The 17,510-nt window shown below is 32.6% G+C and overlaps 2 protein-coding genes across 3 annotated transcripts; one reads left to right on the plus strand and one right to left on the minus strand.

Moving 5' to 3' along the window:
• The first annotated feature begins 4,077 nt into the window (after positions 1-4,077).
• Positions 4,078-4,550, plus strand: LOC129952363 (U-Kazal-Dg21.2-like). Its single transcript, XM_056064912.1, has 2 exons — positions 4,078-4,313; positions 4,379-4,550. The coding sequence occupies exons 1-2, from the start codon at positions 4,106-4,108 to the stop codon at positions 4,393-4,395; spliced, it is 225 nt and encodes a 74-aa protein (XP_055920887.1). The 5' UTR covers positions 4,078-4,105; the 3' UTR covers positions 4,396-4,550.
• Positions 4,551-7,531: 2,981 nt separating this feature from the next.
• On the minus strand, positions 7,532-9,154 carry LOC129951300 (opsin Rh1-like). 2 transcript variants are annotated; one of them, XM_056063390.1, is made up of 5 exons: positions 8,967-9,154; positions 8,365-8,855; positions 8,161-8,308; positions 7,816-8,093; positions 7,532-7,693 (listed from the first exon to the last, which is right to left on the minus strand). In XM_056063390.1, the coding sequence occupies exons 1-5, from the start codon at positions 9,024-9,026 to the stop codon at positions 7,684-7,686; spliced, it is 987 nt and encodes a 328-aa protein (XP_055919365.1). In that variant the 5' UTR covers positions 9,027-9,154; the 3' UTR covers positions 7,532-7,683. The 2 variants fall into 2 exon arrangements, with proteins under 2 accessions (XP_055919365.1, XP_055919364.1); XM_056063389.1 differs by having other exon boundaries at positions 7,532-7,740.
• Positions 9,155-17,510: the final 8,356 nt, after the last annotated feature.

A 17,510-nucleotide genomic window follows, 5' to 3' on the forward strand; every position in this document is an offset into this window, starting at 1 on the left:
ATTTCATGTATCTTAAAATTGGTTCATTTAAGAAACCATAATTAAATCTATGATATGGTATATATAACAATTGTCTTGATCTTATAATATCGTTGAGCAACATACAAATTTAATAGATTAAGTAAATCGGAGCTTCTTATATCGTAAGACAATATATCATGAACAAACATTACATAATTAACAACTCGCCGATTTTCTAAAGAGTTCAGAGCAATTAAAGTGCATCTTGTAGAATAACAAGGCATTGAATCTAAATTCCATTTAAGTTGTCGAACTACAAATTTTGTTAAAGACTTGAACTTTCTCAATGCGACTTTTTGAAACTGTATAATGAGGATCCCATACAACTGAAGCATTCCAATTGAGGGCGTACAAGACACAGACGGATTTTATTGCATATGGATTCGAAAACTCGGTGCAATTTCTTTTAAGAAAGCCCAATAGCATAGTCGACGTTTGAAATATAATAATTATAATTAATAATAGCATGACATCGAGAAAAAGACATACAACTACATTTATTGATGTTAAGCGAAAGATGATTACTTTTACATCAATCGTTTATAGTATCAATATCTTACTTACTTACTTAATGCGGCGGTACAGTCCTGTGTGACCTAGGGCCTCACCCAACAAGCTTCTCCATCTAGCTCGGTCCCTAGCTATATGTCTCCATTTTTGGTTTCCATGAGCTCTACGTGACCCAGCCATCTTAAAAAGTTGGACTTTTATCTTTCTGGCTAAATCTGCGTCGCTGCACAGCCCGTACAGATGGTCGTTCCATCATCTCCTCCACTCCCCTTCTATGCATACGGGACCGTAGACCACACGAAGAACTTTTCTCTCGAAATGACCCAAGGTGCTTTCATCCCTTTTTGTCATAGTCCATGCTTCTGCACCGTATAGCAGGACGGGGATGATAAGGGTCTTATATAGCGACACTTTGGTTCTTCCAGAGAGGACTTTGCCACTCAATTGCTTTATTAACCCAAAAAAACAGCGGTTAGCAAGAGTTATTCTGCGTTTGATCTCAGCGCTGGTGTGTTTTCTGCGTTATTAGCGGAGCCTAGGTAGACGAAGTCCTTGACTAACTAAAAGTTACGTCTGCCGATGGTGACGTTTTGACCGAGACGTTGGTTTTGTAAGTCCTTTCTTGACGACATCATGTACTTTGTTTTGCCCTCATTAACCGTTAAACCCATTTTTGACGCCTCTGTCTCAATACTCACAAAAGTCCCATTATTCAAAGGGACTTAAAAGAAAGGCAAGTTTCTAGCATCTGATTGGCCAACTGCCTAAAAAATGGCTTCCAATTAAGGCAACTTTATTGGAAAGTTGTCTGGAAGGTAAGTCAAGAAAAATCTCCTTTACTATGCAGTCAAGTCAACTTATGTCAAAATGACTACTGAACATTTTGTTTTCATTCAAGTGAAACCTGAACTTTACTACTCTATAATTTATTTTTTTCGGCACAATTCCATTTAATGTTTTCTGTAATATTTAAAATTTAAAAAAGAAATAAGTAATATTTCTGTATAATACAAAAGACAAATCGTAATGGACTTGTAGCTTGTCTGGGAAGTGTTTTGTAGACAATAATGTGTTTGGTAGGTCATGTACTATGAACTTAATGTAGAGTTTTGTGAAGTAAAGTTCTGAATTTGAAATTCATGATACTTGGAAAACTAACTAGTTGCCTTGGTCAAAATTTAAGTTCAAAGAATGAAGTTGACTGCAAATGAAGTCTCTTATGTTGCCTGAATCTGACTACGTCTAGCCACTAGCTTTGTGCCCATTGTCTACAAAACACTCCTCAGGCAAGCTAAAACTCCATGACGATTTATATATTGACAAGAAACAATTTTACAGAAAGGATTAAATGAAGTTGTGCAAAAAATAAAAAAATAAGTTGAATGAAAAAACATGATCACCTGTCATTTTAACATCAGTAGACTTAACTTGATAGTTAGGTAGATTTTTCTTGACTAAGGCGCCAGTTGTAAGTATCATTAAAATCGCTCCGGAAAAATTTTTGAATCAATATTTGATGGGGTTTCCCTTTGATTAGGAATGAAAATTATATACTGATCGATCGGAAATCACACAAATAAATTTTTGAGGAAAAAAAGTGTAATTGCGCATTTGTTTTTCTCTAATAATTTATTTTTCTATTTTCCGGACGAAAATGCATTTTCCTGAACAGCTGATACTTTTATGTTCAAAAGTGAAACGAATCGTTCCAGTCATTTGTGGTCCAATTTCACACAATTGCAATCACAGATTTGAGTCAGTAAAAGTTTTTCGGTTGATTTCAATCAGGAATTTATTTTCAATGACAGAAATTTTTAATGATAGCTATAAACGACCTGCCAAAAAATTCCTATCTTTGTTTTCAATAAAACCATTGATAGCTATAACTGGTACCTAACTTTCCAGTCAACTTTCCAACAAAGTTGCCTTAATTGTAAAGTAATTTTTTGGCAGCTGGCCAATCAGATGCTAGAAACTTGCCTCCTTTGTGTCACCTCAACCTGCCTAATGCCTCTAGTGTTGACGTGAGAGCTCTACACTATTCGTTCAAGTACGATTTTAACAAAAATCGATGTTAACAAAAACTGAGGCTTGTTGGTGCTTTGCAACTAGGATATTTTTACGTGGGGGCAACGGCCTAGTCATTAAAAAAGCTTCGGTTTCCATCGATCACCGAAATCAAGCATCAGTGAGCGTGGTTAGTAGATAGATGTGGGACCGTCTCTAAACCTACCGCGTGCTGTTGTCATGTGTTCTCTCTGTCTGTTGTTTTTTCTCTTCTGTCCTTCTGTCTTGTATTAATGTCTTGTTTTGTTATCACCTTACATAGTCTAGTCGCTCAAGGTGCTGTTTTCTACTTTGTGCATTTATGTGCTGAGTAGTGTGTAATGTATTTTTACGTGGTTAGGAAGTCACTCCGACACGGCACAACCCCCAACCAGATCCTTAGTATAACTTGAAGGAAGGGAAGCCGGAGAATCCACTCCTTATAGGCCTTGGCCCCGAATAAGTCGTAGAAGCTCTATAAGGTGTTCACAAAGTAGTTCAACCTTACTGGAACTGTAGACGCCACTGTTGATTCCATCTCTGGAATTCCTCCTCTGACATCTGGATAAGGAGAGGTGCCTTATTGGAAACACCTCTCCCCCCTTGCTCGTTTGCTGCGCCCAACAAATTTCCACTGTGGTTGAAACCCAATCTCCAGTTGAGGTACTAAGCACCTAATGTTCACCACGGGGAGGTGAGAGTAGGAGCTGATAGACAGAGGTGGGTTTTGAGAAAAACCTGTGGACGCTTGTGGCCCCTTGAATGCATATGTCTACCATTTGAATATCACTTATAAAATTTCAATATTTTTGAAAGTCTTTTTTGCATCTTTTGATTTTATTATCTGTTAACCTTGAGATATGGTAGACAAAAAAGGTATCCCGAACGTACGGAGGAAATGTTATGGTCGTTTATGTTTTTCTATTAAATAGTTATGATTTTTGAAATTGGAGCCTACCAAGAATAATAGAAAATAATGACATTTTTAAATATTGTGGAAGCAACCTTCATTCACATTTAACGTCAATATGACACTTATCTTTTAACACACTATTGAATGTATAATTATTTGCTTCTAAATCCTTGTTTTATTAAAATTCAAAATATACAAGAGACATGTACATATGTAAGTACTTTCTCATTAATATTCCCATTCTATAAAAAACAATATAAGAACCATTGACATTTTTGTATACCAAGTGCATAATGCATATTTAAAAAGGCTCCCTCAATAATATCTAATGATTGATCAATTATCTAGTGTTTAAAACAATGCAATTGACATTTTTTTTTTAAATTAATTTATTTAAATTGTAACAGCTTTTTATATTCTTATCTTTACTCATGCACACAATTTTCTAGTGTTTCATAGCCAGACCAAACACAGACGAACTAAACCAATATTTGTTTTCAAAAACAATTAACCACTTGAGGCCGTTTCTATTAATTCAAATGCTAATCGGACCTAAGAATTTCAGGTATATAAACCGCACTCTTAACTGCGATTATCACAAAACATTATTACAAAATGAAATTCATTTATCTGGTATTCGCTCTGATCTTAGTTGTTGTTCAACTAAGTGCTGCAGCACCATCCAAGTCGAAGGGACCACGTTTGTGTCAAATCTACTGTCCCGATGTTGAAGATCCTGTTTGTGCTAAGCGTGGATCTGTCAAAAAGATCTTCCCAAATCCCTGTAGCATGAACGCTGCCAACATGTGTGGGGAAGGACAAAGTGAGTTTTTGGAAAATGTTTTTAGTATCCTTTACAAACATTATTGATATTCTTTATATTTCCAGAATGGACCAAGTGTTAAACACAGAAGAAAAATCGGTAAAGAGAGTATGCAAAGAAAATATGTCTTCCTTTTAAAAAAACACAAAATTTGACTTGATGTTATTAAAAAGCTATCACTTGAATTTTACTTTTGTGTAATTTAGCTAAAATAAAAACTATTGAAATTGCAATATGCATCTTAAAAAAAATGTCGATTTAATTGACAAACATTCAGTATTTTGGATTATTACTAAAAGTTCGGTTCGTACGACGACGCATCAATTCAATCAGCTAATTGAAGAAAACTTTATGGGCGCATTATCTCTCGTCTACGACGGCTTATGTATGGCGTGGCCTCCAAGACCGTGAGATTTAACAGTGCTGAGCTATTTTTTGTGGGGTTGGTTGTTTGAAATTGCTTTTCTACGCAGGTAAGCCCGAGTTGACGCATTAGAAGAGAATTATTCGGCGCGTTATTATTGAGGGCCTTAATTGTTGCAAAAAGTGGTCCAAAATTGGGAATCTAAGCTTTAACGCCAGTCGCGGCGCCCGTTTGCATGACATTTTTTTTAGAACATGATGATCTTTATAATGAAGCTGAATTCTTGGTTATAATACTAAACTACATACCTTTTATTTCTTCTTGAAAATCACACCATTTACTTCCTTTAACATGGTTGAGAGAGACAATGGTGTATTTAGGAATAAGGATTTAATTTGTGTTCCTTGAAAGTATTGCTTAACATAGAAACTGATCTTTTAATTTTAAATTCATAATAACTGCACAATATTGGTTTTAACTTTCAGATGTTCCAATCTTTATTTTTTCAATAGTTTGCTTCTCTGTTAGTGGTTTCACTCCGTATTTTATGGTGTTAAATATCTTTGTTTTGGAGGAATTGAGTATATTTGAAATGGATTAATTATTATTATCACTTTTCTTATGCTTTCTGTATATATTTTTATTTCTTTCCTTTACCTTATGGGAACGAGAGCTGAATGCTTATTTTTGTCATGAAAGGAAACCAATTGATATTAAACCAATTGATTGAAAAGCTCGTCAACAGCATGTAGTATCAGTGTTTCCGATAAAAAGTGCATAAAAAGTACCTACAGCTTTTCCGAAAATAAAAATAGGAAAAGGATACATGCAACAGTACCGTGCAGCGATTTGGCTGATCTTGGGCAGGTTCAGACAACACAACGACTTTTAATCTCAAATGCATTTCTTAAAGTTTGAACGCAAACTAAAACCAAGATGTCATTAATTCTAAACTTGGAAATTTACTGTACTAACAAACAACAATATTTTCAACAAAAAAAAATACTCCTTTTATAAGGTGCGAGTTAAAAATAAGTTGTGTTTTGTATTGTAACGAGAAGTCTTTATTTCTTTTAATATAATAAGGAACCGTTTTACACTAAACTTTAAATAAAATTGAGGAATTATGAACAAAATCACAGAGTTAAGAAGTTCAGCTTTCAGTTGTACTAAAAATATGATCACCTAACACTTTAACATAAGCAGACATAACTTGATAGTAAGGTAGATTTTTTTAACTTCCCATAGGAAGTTATTGTAATGGGTGCGATTTGTCAAATTGAAAATTTTAACATTTCTCGACGTTTCAAGGTCCCTAGAGTCGAAACAAAAAATTTTTAGAAAGATGTCTGTGCGTGCGTGTGTACCTACGTTCGTACGTCCGTACGTTCGCGACGTTTTTTTCGTCCTCCATAACTCAAAAACCAGAAGAGATATCGACTTCAAATAAATTTTGTTATACAGATAATAAGGCAGAAATATGCAAAAAGGGCTCTCAAGAAAATTGCGTGGTTGTTCTTTTTACCATAGAAGTTTAAAAAAAAGGTGAACATTTTGGTTAACCCTAAATATCTTACGAACCAAAAACGCTAGAAACTTGAATTAAATTTTGTATAATATATAATTTTGCAACGTGATATCAAAGAAGTAGATTTAAAAAAAAATCCATTTAACGTTTTTTTTTATAATTAAAAAAACATAAACAAAAAAATTTGTCACCTCCAAAATTTTACGACTAAAATATGATTTCATCTCCAAAACAATTTTGTGCAACGAAGAATAATGTTTTTGACATCTGATAAAATTTTGAGTAAAATTGACAGTTTTTCTTATAAAAAATAAAAATCTAAAAAAAACATTACTCAAAGTTGGTAAAAATTGAATATCGATTCAAATATCTTTTCAAAAACTTCAAATTTAGGCTTCAAACTTATGTTATCTTATAAAAAATACTGTTTTAAGCATTCTAAAAATGTTGAGAAAAATCGAATTGATAGTTTTCTTGCAAAAAATAAAAACCTAAAAAAAAAAAAATTAATAAAAGTTGGTAAAAATTGATTTTCGAGTAAAATATCTTTTCAAAAATTGTAGATATTGGCTTTAAACTACTTTTATCTTTCAAAAAATATTGGTGTTAACACTCAGTAAAATTTTGAAAATCGAATTGACAGTTTTTGTACAAAAATTTAAAAACCTAAAAAAAATTTAACAAAAGTTGGTAAAAATTGATTTTCGACTCAAATAGCTTTTCAAAAATTAAAAATATTGCCTTCAAACTTATTTTATTTCACGGAAAATATTGTTTTCGATATTCAGTAATTTTTATATAAAAATATAAAAGTCCGTTTTTTTCATAAAAAATAAAATCTACAAAAAATAGTACCCAAATTTGATAAAAATTGTTACGAGTACATATAGACAAACTTTTAAGCAAGACAAATCGACAGACGGGATGGAAAGCTATCAGTGTGGGCCGCATCCCACTATCCCAGCCTCTTTTTTAATATATGTACATACATAGTTTCCAGTCAACTTTCCAATAAAATCAATTGTGGCAGCTGGCCAGGCCAATCGGATACTAGAAGCTAGCCTTACTTTCAGTCCATTTTGTCGTCTGAGCCTGCTTATCGATTTTTTAAAAACCAAAATGAAACATCTAATTAGAAAACCCAAGGCTATGCAATGGTTGAGTCGGTTTCTGTAAATGACATCAAACCAAAAATGTATCCATTTTCCGCATATTACAAAATTATTGCTTGAAAATATTGTTCACAATGTTATATATTGCTTTTCATAGCAAAAATGCAAACATTTTTAAACCCACAGCGAATTTTAGGAAGTCAAAAAGGCAACATTTTAAGATTGTCAATGCTAGATTTTTGTTTTTATTTAAAGTAAGATTGATGCGTTGTTTTGATTATTTTAAAATATTCTTATGTAGCAGTTTCTTCATGTTCTTTGATAGTACCCACTGAAGAAAGTTCACTTCGTATCGGCTCCTCCGTTTTACCACAAACTAGAAAAGAAAATCGCTCTTTCAGTGCCGAACGGTATTTTGGGTGGCTTTTAAAAAACAAAAACAAAACATATTAACTTAATTTAATAGCAAACTTTTGGAATAGCAAACAAAAGTTCTACCTTATTCCATAAACAACCGGATTATAGGATGATCCAGCTTTTGCAAATGCTGCACCCCAAATTGAAATTGTAGGTGTGAGAGCATCGGATTCGAAAAATCCCATAAAATTCAATATTCCATAAGGGGTCCAAGCCAAAAACCAAAGTGAAATAGAAACTAAGGCTACTTTAGCTATTTTCCCCTCGGTACTTTTATTGGCATCTTCTGAAGACCGCAATGATTTGACATTCATTTTCTTGGCTTGTTCACGCATTGCCTTTTCGTGAGCTGATACAGCCTTTATATAAGGTATGCATATAAGTAAAAGTTTTAAATATTTTGAAAGAAAAAAAATCAAACCTTACAGCAATTATAAACCAGTAAGAATAGCATATGAGGAAGAGCGGAAGGATATAACAAAAAATTGTATAGGCTATGAGGTAGCTCTTGGGGTTCCAATCTTGAGTGAGATAGTCAACTCCACACGAGGTTAGATTTCCCTCTGGAATGTATCTAGAATTGGAAAAATGTAAAATTTTCTAAATTGTATTCATGTTACGTATACGTACCTACTCCATCCAAACATAGGAGCAACAGTCCAAAATGCTGAAAAAACCCAAATAAGTATGATTTTGACTATTGCTAGTTTCACTGTCATTGGGCGTCCAGTAACACCCTTCACTATTACTTCATATCGATCCACCGCTATCATGCACATTGTCCAGATCGATACACATCCAAAAATCGATCCCAACATACCATAAATGTCACAAACCAACGGGCCCAATACCCATGTTTCGTGAAACAAATTTATTGTTATCATTGGACAGCTTGTTGTCATCATTGAAAAATCCGAAAACGCCAAATTAAGGACCAGCAAATTGGCTGGTGTCCTGAGAGCTTTAGTTGTTGAAAATATATAAACTACCATGCCATTGCCAAAGAAAGATAATATCCCAGCCATTCCCAGGAAAGTACCAAGAATTTTCGTCATTACAGGTTCCATAGGAGGGAATCGATGCCAATAAGGGTGAATCAGGTGCAACATGTCCGGAGTTACCTGTCATTGAGTTATTGAAACATTTCTTTGAACAATTCTAGATTATTATATAAAGGATTTACACGGTATCCTGGCAGCTTGTTCATATAGAAAACTCAGCTGAAAACTTACTTTGTCAACAACCGAACCGTTATTTAGGGGCAGATATTGCGGTCCAATTAAGGATTGCATCCTGTGTCTAAGGACAAGAATTTGTCTGTTTTTTGTTTTTGTTTCTTCTATTCTAAATTTGAAATACTCTGCTTTTGAAAATATCCATATCTTCCTCTTCGAATTGTAGTTTTTCGTTTGAATTAAGGATGACTTATTTATGCATTATATATTCTACTTCAGTGCTTTTTTTAGCTGCTGGTAATTCTTTATTTATTAACTTAATTATGCCTTTAGTTTGATGCAACACTTTTTTATTTTCCCAGCTTACAGTAGCACCCTATTAAATACCTAACTTTCAATAAAAGCAATAATTAGTAAATAAGTAATTATTGTGCTATAAATGATATCGGGTGCCTTAAACCGGGATCGACTATACTTTTTGTTTGATAATACATAATACTCATGTCATCAAAAATTGTGTTTGATTATCTTTAATACAAATGCTTGCTTATTCTATCGCATTACCATCAACGATGCATTCAAAGGGCTTCACAGCCGCTTCAAATCCCTTTGATGGTTGGTTAAGCTAAGAAGGCCGCATTCACTTCTTAAGCCCATGGATGATTTGAAAGAAAGTAGTAAGGAGTGGTTATATGATAGGATTGTCGCCATCATCGCTACCTTTGAATATCCGTTTTATAATGTAGATAGGCTAGGTACTTCCATTTCCATTATTATTTTTCGCATTAATAAGACTTGCAGTTGTTTAATAAAAGGTTTTATTTATTGCAGTTTTAATTAATTAATTTTTGAACTTACGTGAAGTGAAAATTATTACCGATCTTTTAAATTGAAATTTATTTTAATCTCTTTTAAGTGTCTAAAATACATTTTGAAATTGATTCCACGGATCATTCTCCTTTCCAATTCTCAGAAAAGAAACTACGAACGAAAATTAATAAAGCGGAAGAATACACAAAAGTAAATTGGTAAGTTATTTGTCAAAAATAACCTCATTCTAAAATCATAAAATATTATTTGTGTTCAAAGTTTCAAACTATTCAAAACACATTATGTACTTAAAGTGTTTATAAAAATGCAGTCTAAGAAGAACTCAAACATATTTTTAAGGAGCTAAATTAAATTAAAACATAAAGGTTCTTAGATGCTTTCTATAACTCCTTAAAATTTCCTGTGATCCTGAAAGAAAAGTTTTGCTTTGTATTTATTTTCATAAACTTATACAAATTCACTTCATGCATGAGACCTCGCGTCTAGATTTCCAGTGAGTTTTTAGATGATTTGATTTTAAAGAAAAATCATTCAAGTTTTAATTTGTAGACAACTAAATAAGCTCCGATTTGAGCTTTAACATTAGGACTGTATCTGTAAACACTGGTGTCGCAAGCATGGGTGTCACACGGGACCAGAGTAAAAAACAGTAAAATAAATGAAATTCCAATATTTCAAATTTATTTTTATTGATATAAAATACACATAATAATAGAAATTTAAAACTTCTTTTTCCTAGCTTTCAAAGCAAGAAATGCTTTGATAGCGTCAACCAAATGAGTTCGTTGGGTCACCTCATGTTTCCACTTTATTCCCAGATTGTTGCGTCATTTTCCGTCTTTGTTGCCCGCAAGGATTTTATAATTAATGTTACTTACTTAAACTCCTTTCACATGACGCAGTCCCGTTCAGAGATGAATTTTCCAAAAAGTCTAATGATAACCAATTAGATGTTGTCACTTTAGGGGCTATCAGTCTCAAATGACTTGGTATCTCTGGAAGAAGTTCTGATTTTGACGACTCATCATAAACACTAGTAAATTTTGAAAGAGTTAGTTTCAAATCATCAATTTTTGCTAAAAGCAAAGTTCTAGCCTGTACAACAAGGTGGCTTACCTCATAAATAGACTCTGCTGTTGTTCGGATTTCAGAGATGAAATCATCAAGGCATTCGAACACCCCTTTCCGTAATTCAACGCTCAGTGAATGTCCATACGTTTTTTCAAGTTTATAGAACACAATGATTAAACTAATTAATAATAAAATATCAAAATAAGAAAGTTTTTCAGAATATATTAGACGAAACCACCGCTTTTTAAAATACTAGTACCATATGTATTGAATGTGTTATTCAAATTGTTTTTTCACGTTGTCGTGATTAGATTTCGGTTCTTATTTCTGCTAGAGTTAAGAAAAAAGAAAATATTTTTAAAATTTACTCCAAGAGTTAAGAAATGTTCCTTTCTAAATCTAAAGTTTTTACATTTTTGATAGGTTTCATTCGCACTTACCTATTTAAAAATCCGGTTCTAAAAATGATGTAGAAAATTATAGGGGTATTTGTAAACTCTCTGCAATTCCCAAATTGTTTGAAAGCATGGTGAAAATAAAGCTTGATTTTCTTACAAGTGAATATTTATCAGAAGTACAGCATGGTTTTGTATCCGGTCGATCATCTGTTACCAATTTAACTTATTTCACTTCGTATGTCACTAATGCTATGGAACAAACATTTCAAGTGGACGCAGTATACACTGATTTTAGTAAAGCCTTTGATTCTGTGAACCACCAAATACTTCTAGAAAAACTTGAGATTTTTGGTTTTCATTCTCACTTTCTTTGTTGGTTATCGTCATATTTATCTTGTAGAACACAACAAGTTAAGATTGGAGATACATACTCTAATGAAATTCAGTGTACATCAGGTGTCCCGGAAGGTAGCCACCTAGGTCCGCTTCTTTTCATAATGTTCATTAACGATATTGTCTCGGTCTTTAATTATCGTGAATGCTTATTACTCTTATATGCGGACGATCTGAAAATATTTTCAAAAATTTCGAGTTTGGACGATTGTCAACTTTTGCAATCTGACATTGATTCTTTATCAAATTGGTGTCACATCAATAGCCTTAAATTGAATATCAAAAAGTGTAACACGATTTCTTTTTCCAGAAAATCTCATATTTTTTTTATTCAACTATGCAATTGAATCTGTGGGTTTAGATAGGGTTTCAAGTATTAAAGACTTAGGAGTTATTCTTGATTCCCAACTTTCTTTTAAAGGTCATTTCGATCATTTGGTTCCCAAGGCCAACTGGCTAGTCGGTTTCATAAAACGAAATGGAAAAGACTTTAAAGACCCTTTCGTGTTATTATCTCTGTATATATCTCTCGTCAGATCAATTTTGGAATATGCTGATGTTATTTGGAGTCCTATTTATATAGTTCATTCTGATCGGATTGAAAAGATTCAAAAACGATTTACAAAATATATATTTAAGAAAATATAGATGCCAATTACTTGGAATAAAGTCGTTACAATCAAGAAGAAAAATTCATAGTGTAATGCTTATTAGAGACTTACTATGCTACCATATTAAATGTCCACCTCTTCTTACCTTGGTACCAATCTATGTTCCCGCTAGGTCTATGAGAGCTAGATTCTTTTTATTCCAAAGAATTCACATGACAAATTATGGTAGTAATGAAACTTTATCAAGATCTATTATATATTTCAATGAAGTGGCTTCAAATATTAACTTTTTTAATCTTAATCGTAATAAATTTAAAACTGAAGTATTATATTTATTCACTTTTTAATTTGCTCTTGGAGTGCTTATATCTGTTAGCTGTAATATTGCTTGTAGATTAAATGAATGAAAGAAATAATGTGAACTGGGCCTCATCCAACAAACTTCTTAATTGAGCTCGGGTCCTAGCTAGATGTCTCCAGTTGCGCACTTTAAGTTAGATGAGGTTACTTTCCACTTGCGTGCGCCCAAAGAAATAGAAAGATAGTGTCGCTAGTTTTAACGTGGGACTCTGCACTATTCTTTGAAGGACGATGTCAAAAAAATCACACAGAGTCTAGGGTCTTTTTACATTAAAAGGTTCAGTTGTTTAATATAAAAAAAAAACAGTCCAACACACTAACCATCACGCTACGGGTACTACCTAAAGTATATTTAGATGCAAACAAATTTAGTGATTCGTTTGTATATACAACCATCATCGTTGGACTTTATGGGGTGGTACTTTTAGGCTACGGCGAACCAATTTTTTTATTTTTCAGTTGAAAGTCTGGCATTTACGAAAATGAACGCAAAACGCATACAAATTGTTAAAACTTACTACAAAATGGTGGTTTTTCTACAGCCCCATATTGTGCTTTGAGAGGAGATTATGGTTTTCATACTCGTCCAACTTCGCAAGCAATCGGCAAAATTGTGAAGACATTTGAAGAGACTAGGTTGGTTACAGATATTGTAAGGCCTGTGTAAAATCGTGTGTTGTCAAACACCCGATTCCTCGTCGTTCTCAGGAATTAAGATTGTCCTACGGCACATTATGCGTATTTTTCATTTGAAGCTGACTATCCACAACGTCGAGATACGTCGATTGGGTGCTCGAACAACAGGCGTTGGAGCGATTTTGAAAAACAAAATTTTCTTCAGCGACGAAGCACATTTCTCACTCGGTAGGTGTGTTAATAAATAAAGTTGTAATAATTGGGATTTGAGAATTCTCAAGTAACTGAAGAGAGGCGATTACATCCACAAAAAGTCACTGTTTGGTGCGCTGTTTGGTCCGGAGGTGTGATTGGACCTTACTCCTTTGAAAACGATAATGTGATTTCAACAAGACGGTGCCACATGCCACCCAACTTCCGCGAATATGGCTTTATTGCGGGAGACATTTCCTGCTCGCTTAATTTTTAGTTGTGGCGATATCAACTGGCCAACAAGATTATGCGATTTGACACCACTGTGGGGCTAAGCGAAAGACCGTGTTTATGCAGATAAGCCTTTAACTCTTGAGCACTTAAAAACCAACTTTCGTCAAGTTATGGCTGAGATAATTAAATCAAATGAATCGATGATGTATTGTTTTACACATAATGTAAACGTTCAAACTTAATAATAAAAAAGAAATATCATGAAGAACAATAGTTTATATGTGTTTTATTTACATTTTCTTTTGAAACCGCAAAATGGACAACCCTGTACAAAGGCGATACAAGTACTTTTAATTCCGGTTAAAAGTAAGCCTATGATTTGTAATTCAGTCTTAAGTGTTTAAGTTTTTTACCAATAACGGTACTATTAGCTTGTCAAACATATACCCACTCGCAGATCAAAATTCTTCATCCAACAGCTTTTTGATGGTATTTTCTCGGGACATAAAATAGCACTGTTGTTTACTCATCTCACATTCAAATGTTTCGGAATGATTGTCTTCTGAAAATATTTTATAAATTTAAAACAAAATAAGTTTAGCTCAAGACAAAATACACAAATCAACTCTTTGAAGCAAAAATGGACAGACATATTTTTTAGGATAATGACATAATGTGATATATGGATTAAGCAAATTGCTAAAAGTTTAATAAGCTATTCAGTGATTTTAACTTCAACACAATGTTAATAAAAAGTAGAATGTTAAAATCGTTTAAAATTAGCTAAATTATTTTTTAAGCTTAGTAAATTTCTAAAAATGTCTTTAATATTTTACTCAATCATTAAAGCTTTGCCCCACTATAATTGCAAAATGGAATGAGCTTTATTAGATAGATACAGATCTGATTCTACGCAGGAAATATTGACCATTTTTTGTTTTGCCGAAATTTAATCGCAATACAGTAATAATACCGTCTAAGTTGTTAATTTTTTAGCAAATTTTTAAAAAGCTTTATTTTTGAGTTTTTTTTTAAATAGAGTCACTGGTAAACGATATAATTACTACATTTAGTTATGTAAAATCAGTTAAATATTTAAAACATTGTTTTTAAAAGGTGTCCCTCAGTGTTAATCGAAAACTTGGGCTATTCATAAGCCTAACACAACAACATATTAAGAGGTTTTATTTCTATGATTTTTTGATATTGAATTCCTGTTGGTTATTATTTCAATACAAAAATATTTCAATTTTTTCCATTCAATAACAAAAACTAAAATTTAACATTTTTCTTAAACTAAGGAGGCTCTTTTGACGTTTGCGATTGATCACAAATATTGAATACTTGATTTTAGTTAATATGTACATTATTTAGTATATTATTCAGCTCAAAATGTTGTGGTTATTACTTTTGAATTATAATCATTTCCTCAGGAAGAAAGTGAAATAGGCTCACCATGAGGAAGAGGCTAAATGTTTTGCAAATTTATTGACTTTCCTCAAAATGTGTAAATGCCAAGTACATAATATGTATATAAATATAAATATAATGTGTTGTGATTATTTTATTTTATTTTAGCAGTTTGAAAATAATCCAATTTCACTCAAGACTTGCCTGACAGAGACATTAGCATATGATTATTGTCTTGCTCGGCTACGGTGTGTGAAAAACAAACCCCCGAAAAGGTCACTGTTAAAAATTAAATTAAACGCCTAGAAAAAAACTCTTTGTATAGATGTTATTTTTCTATCATAGCTCCCAATAGCAATTTATGTTAAAGATTTTAACTAAGGTAATTTTACCTGAGGACTAGTAAAAGGGCAAATTTGTTTAAGACTTTTACATAGAACTAAGGGAATTTTACTTAGGCCAATTTTTATTTGAATCTTTTGGTCAAGCGGACTGAAATAAAAATTTGGATTTGATTTCACTCCCTACTTCAATCTTTGAATTAAAGTATAGCATAAATCGATATTTCAATACATGTTTTTTGATTGGTGGCTCAATCGGTTCAGTAGTCCTAATTGGTACATGGCGGTTAAATTTGAAAATTTTAATTTTTTTTTTTTAACTTCCCATAGGAAGTTATTGTAATGGGTCCGATTTGTCAAATTAAAAATTTTGATATTTCTCGACGTTTCAAGGTCCTTAGAGTCAAAATAAAAGATTTTTAGAAAGATGTCTGTGCGTGCGTGTGTACGTACGTTTGTACGTACGTACGTCCGTACGTTCGCGACGTTTTTTCGTCCTCCATAGCTCAAGAACCAGAAGAGATATCAACTTCAAATAAATTTTGTTATACAGATAATAAGGCAGAAAGATGCAGAAAGGGCTCTCAACAAAATTGCGTGGGTGTTTTTTTTTACCATAGCAGTTTTTATTTAAAAATGATTTATTCAAATGAGTAAGTAGCTTTGTTGTCCTTAAGTAAAAATGTTTGATTACTCACGAGAACCAAGAAACTAAAGTACTCACAGAGATATTAAAGGTTAAAGCTTGTTTTCATAGGAAATTTGGTTTACCTGTTTAGTGAAAAAAATTTAAAGATGATAGAAGCATTTTTTCACTGATGAAAAACTTGAGTACAAACTAACGCGTTTTGCCACTGGTAAGTTACCCAAAATTTCTTAGGAAAAAATGGTCGATATGTATGTATAAGATGTGTATAAGAAGATATGAAGTTTCTACCATTGTATGGCTTTTATGACCACTTTTCTCACTACCCGTGAATCATTCATTTTAAAAACGTTAGTCCACTTGCAACTTCAATGCTTTTATAAACAAAGGAGAAAGACTCATTTTCAGTATTATAACGTAGTTTGGCGTATTTTTTGGCAAATGAGATATTCTTTTTACAAAGTGAAGTGTACTTTTTACATCTCCATACCTGCGATCCATATAAAAGTGCGCTCTCGGCTACTGCTTCGAAGATTGAAACTTTTAAGCATTGTTTTCATGTTATACCATTAAATTCCGAAGCTTACAGTACTGGTATGGTAAGACATGTTATTCATACAAAAACTTTCAAAATTGAGCTCAAATGGCTGCATATTTATGCAGCTCCTTTTTAACATAGAATTAATTGACAATTAAATTATAAAAAAATATATGGTATTTTCGTCAACACTACGGGATACAGTTGTCTTTGCTCGGTTTCACAAACAACTTGTCACGAAAGGCTAATTTTATTCAACTTTTTTCATGGCGACCTTAAAGTATTTTAGTTTTGCGAATTGTGTTTTTAATAATTTAAACGCATTGTTTGAGCAAGTATTGTAACATTTTTAATGATGGGGTGTTTATACTTGACAAATGGTAAAAGATTACAGCATCAAAAGTGACAAAAACTCAGAGACAAAGCTACTCCAAATGAACCTTTTATTTGAGAAACCTTTTCATTATTATTTCACATCCTCATCACACATTCAAGGAAAAAGAATCGAAGAATCTTGTATATAAAATACTATCCTAAATCAATTACAAAATTTGTACTTTAATTTGAGAAATGCATGTATAAAATTTGTCCCAAGCTACGATATGTATGCACTCATACTAACCCCTAAAAACAAAAAAAGTCTAGGTCATGTGGATAGTTATAGTTATAGGTTGGACTTATCAGTTGAAATTTTGCAGATGTAATTAATTTTAGTTATTGAATCAAGTTATCAATATACAATTTCTGTTTCTTTTAAAAGACACAAATTAAGGTAAAATTGAGGTTTATGCAGTTAAAATTTAAAGTAAGCATGCTTTTTCAAAGGCTTAATTTTATAAAAAAATCAACATATCTGTGCAAAAATGAGCAAGATCTTTAGATCTTGAAAAAAGAGGAATCAGAAAATGCTTAACTGATGAGTGTTTATAACAATCAGTAA

This window comes from Eupeodes corollae, chromosome 3, assembly GCF_945859685.1.
Source record: "Eupeodes corollae chromosome 3, idEupCoro1.1, whole genome shotgun sequence".
Lineage (NCBI taxonomy): Eukaryota > Metazoa > Arthropoda > Insecta > Diptera > Syrphidae > Eupeodes > Eupeodes corollae.

Bases quoted from the DNA above. Each gene is read 5' to 3' on its own strand.
- LOC129951300 (XM_056063389.1), bottom strand. From the start codon at position 9,026: ATGCAATCCTTAATTGGACCGCAATATCTGCCCCTAAATAACGGTTCG. The intron at 8,309-8,364 runs GTACGTATACGT...TTCCAATTCTAG, and splicing joins CCTATGTTTGGATGGAGTAG to ATACATTCCAGAGGGAAATC. The intron at 7,741-7,815 runs GTAGAACTTTTG...GTTTTTTAAAAG, and splicing joins CCGGTTGTTTATGGAATAAG to CCACCCAAAATACCGTTCGG.
- LOC129952363 (XM_056064912.1), top strand. From the start codon at position 4,106: ATGAAATTCATTTATCTGGTATTCGCTCTGATCTTAGTTGTTGTTCAA.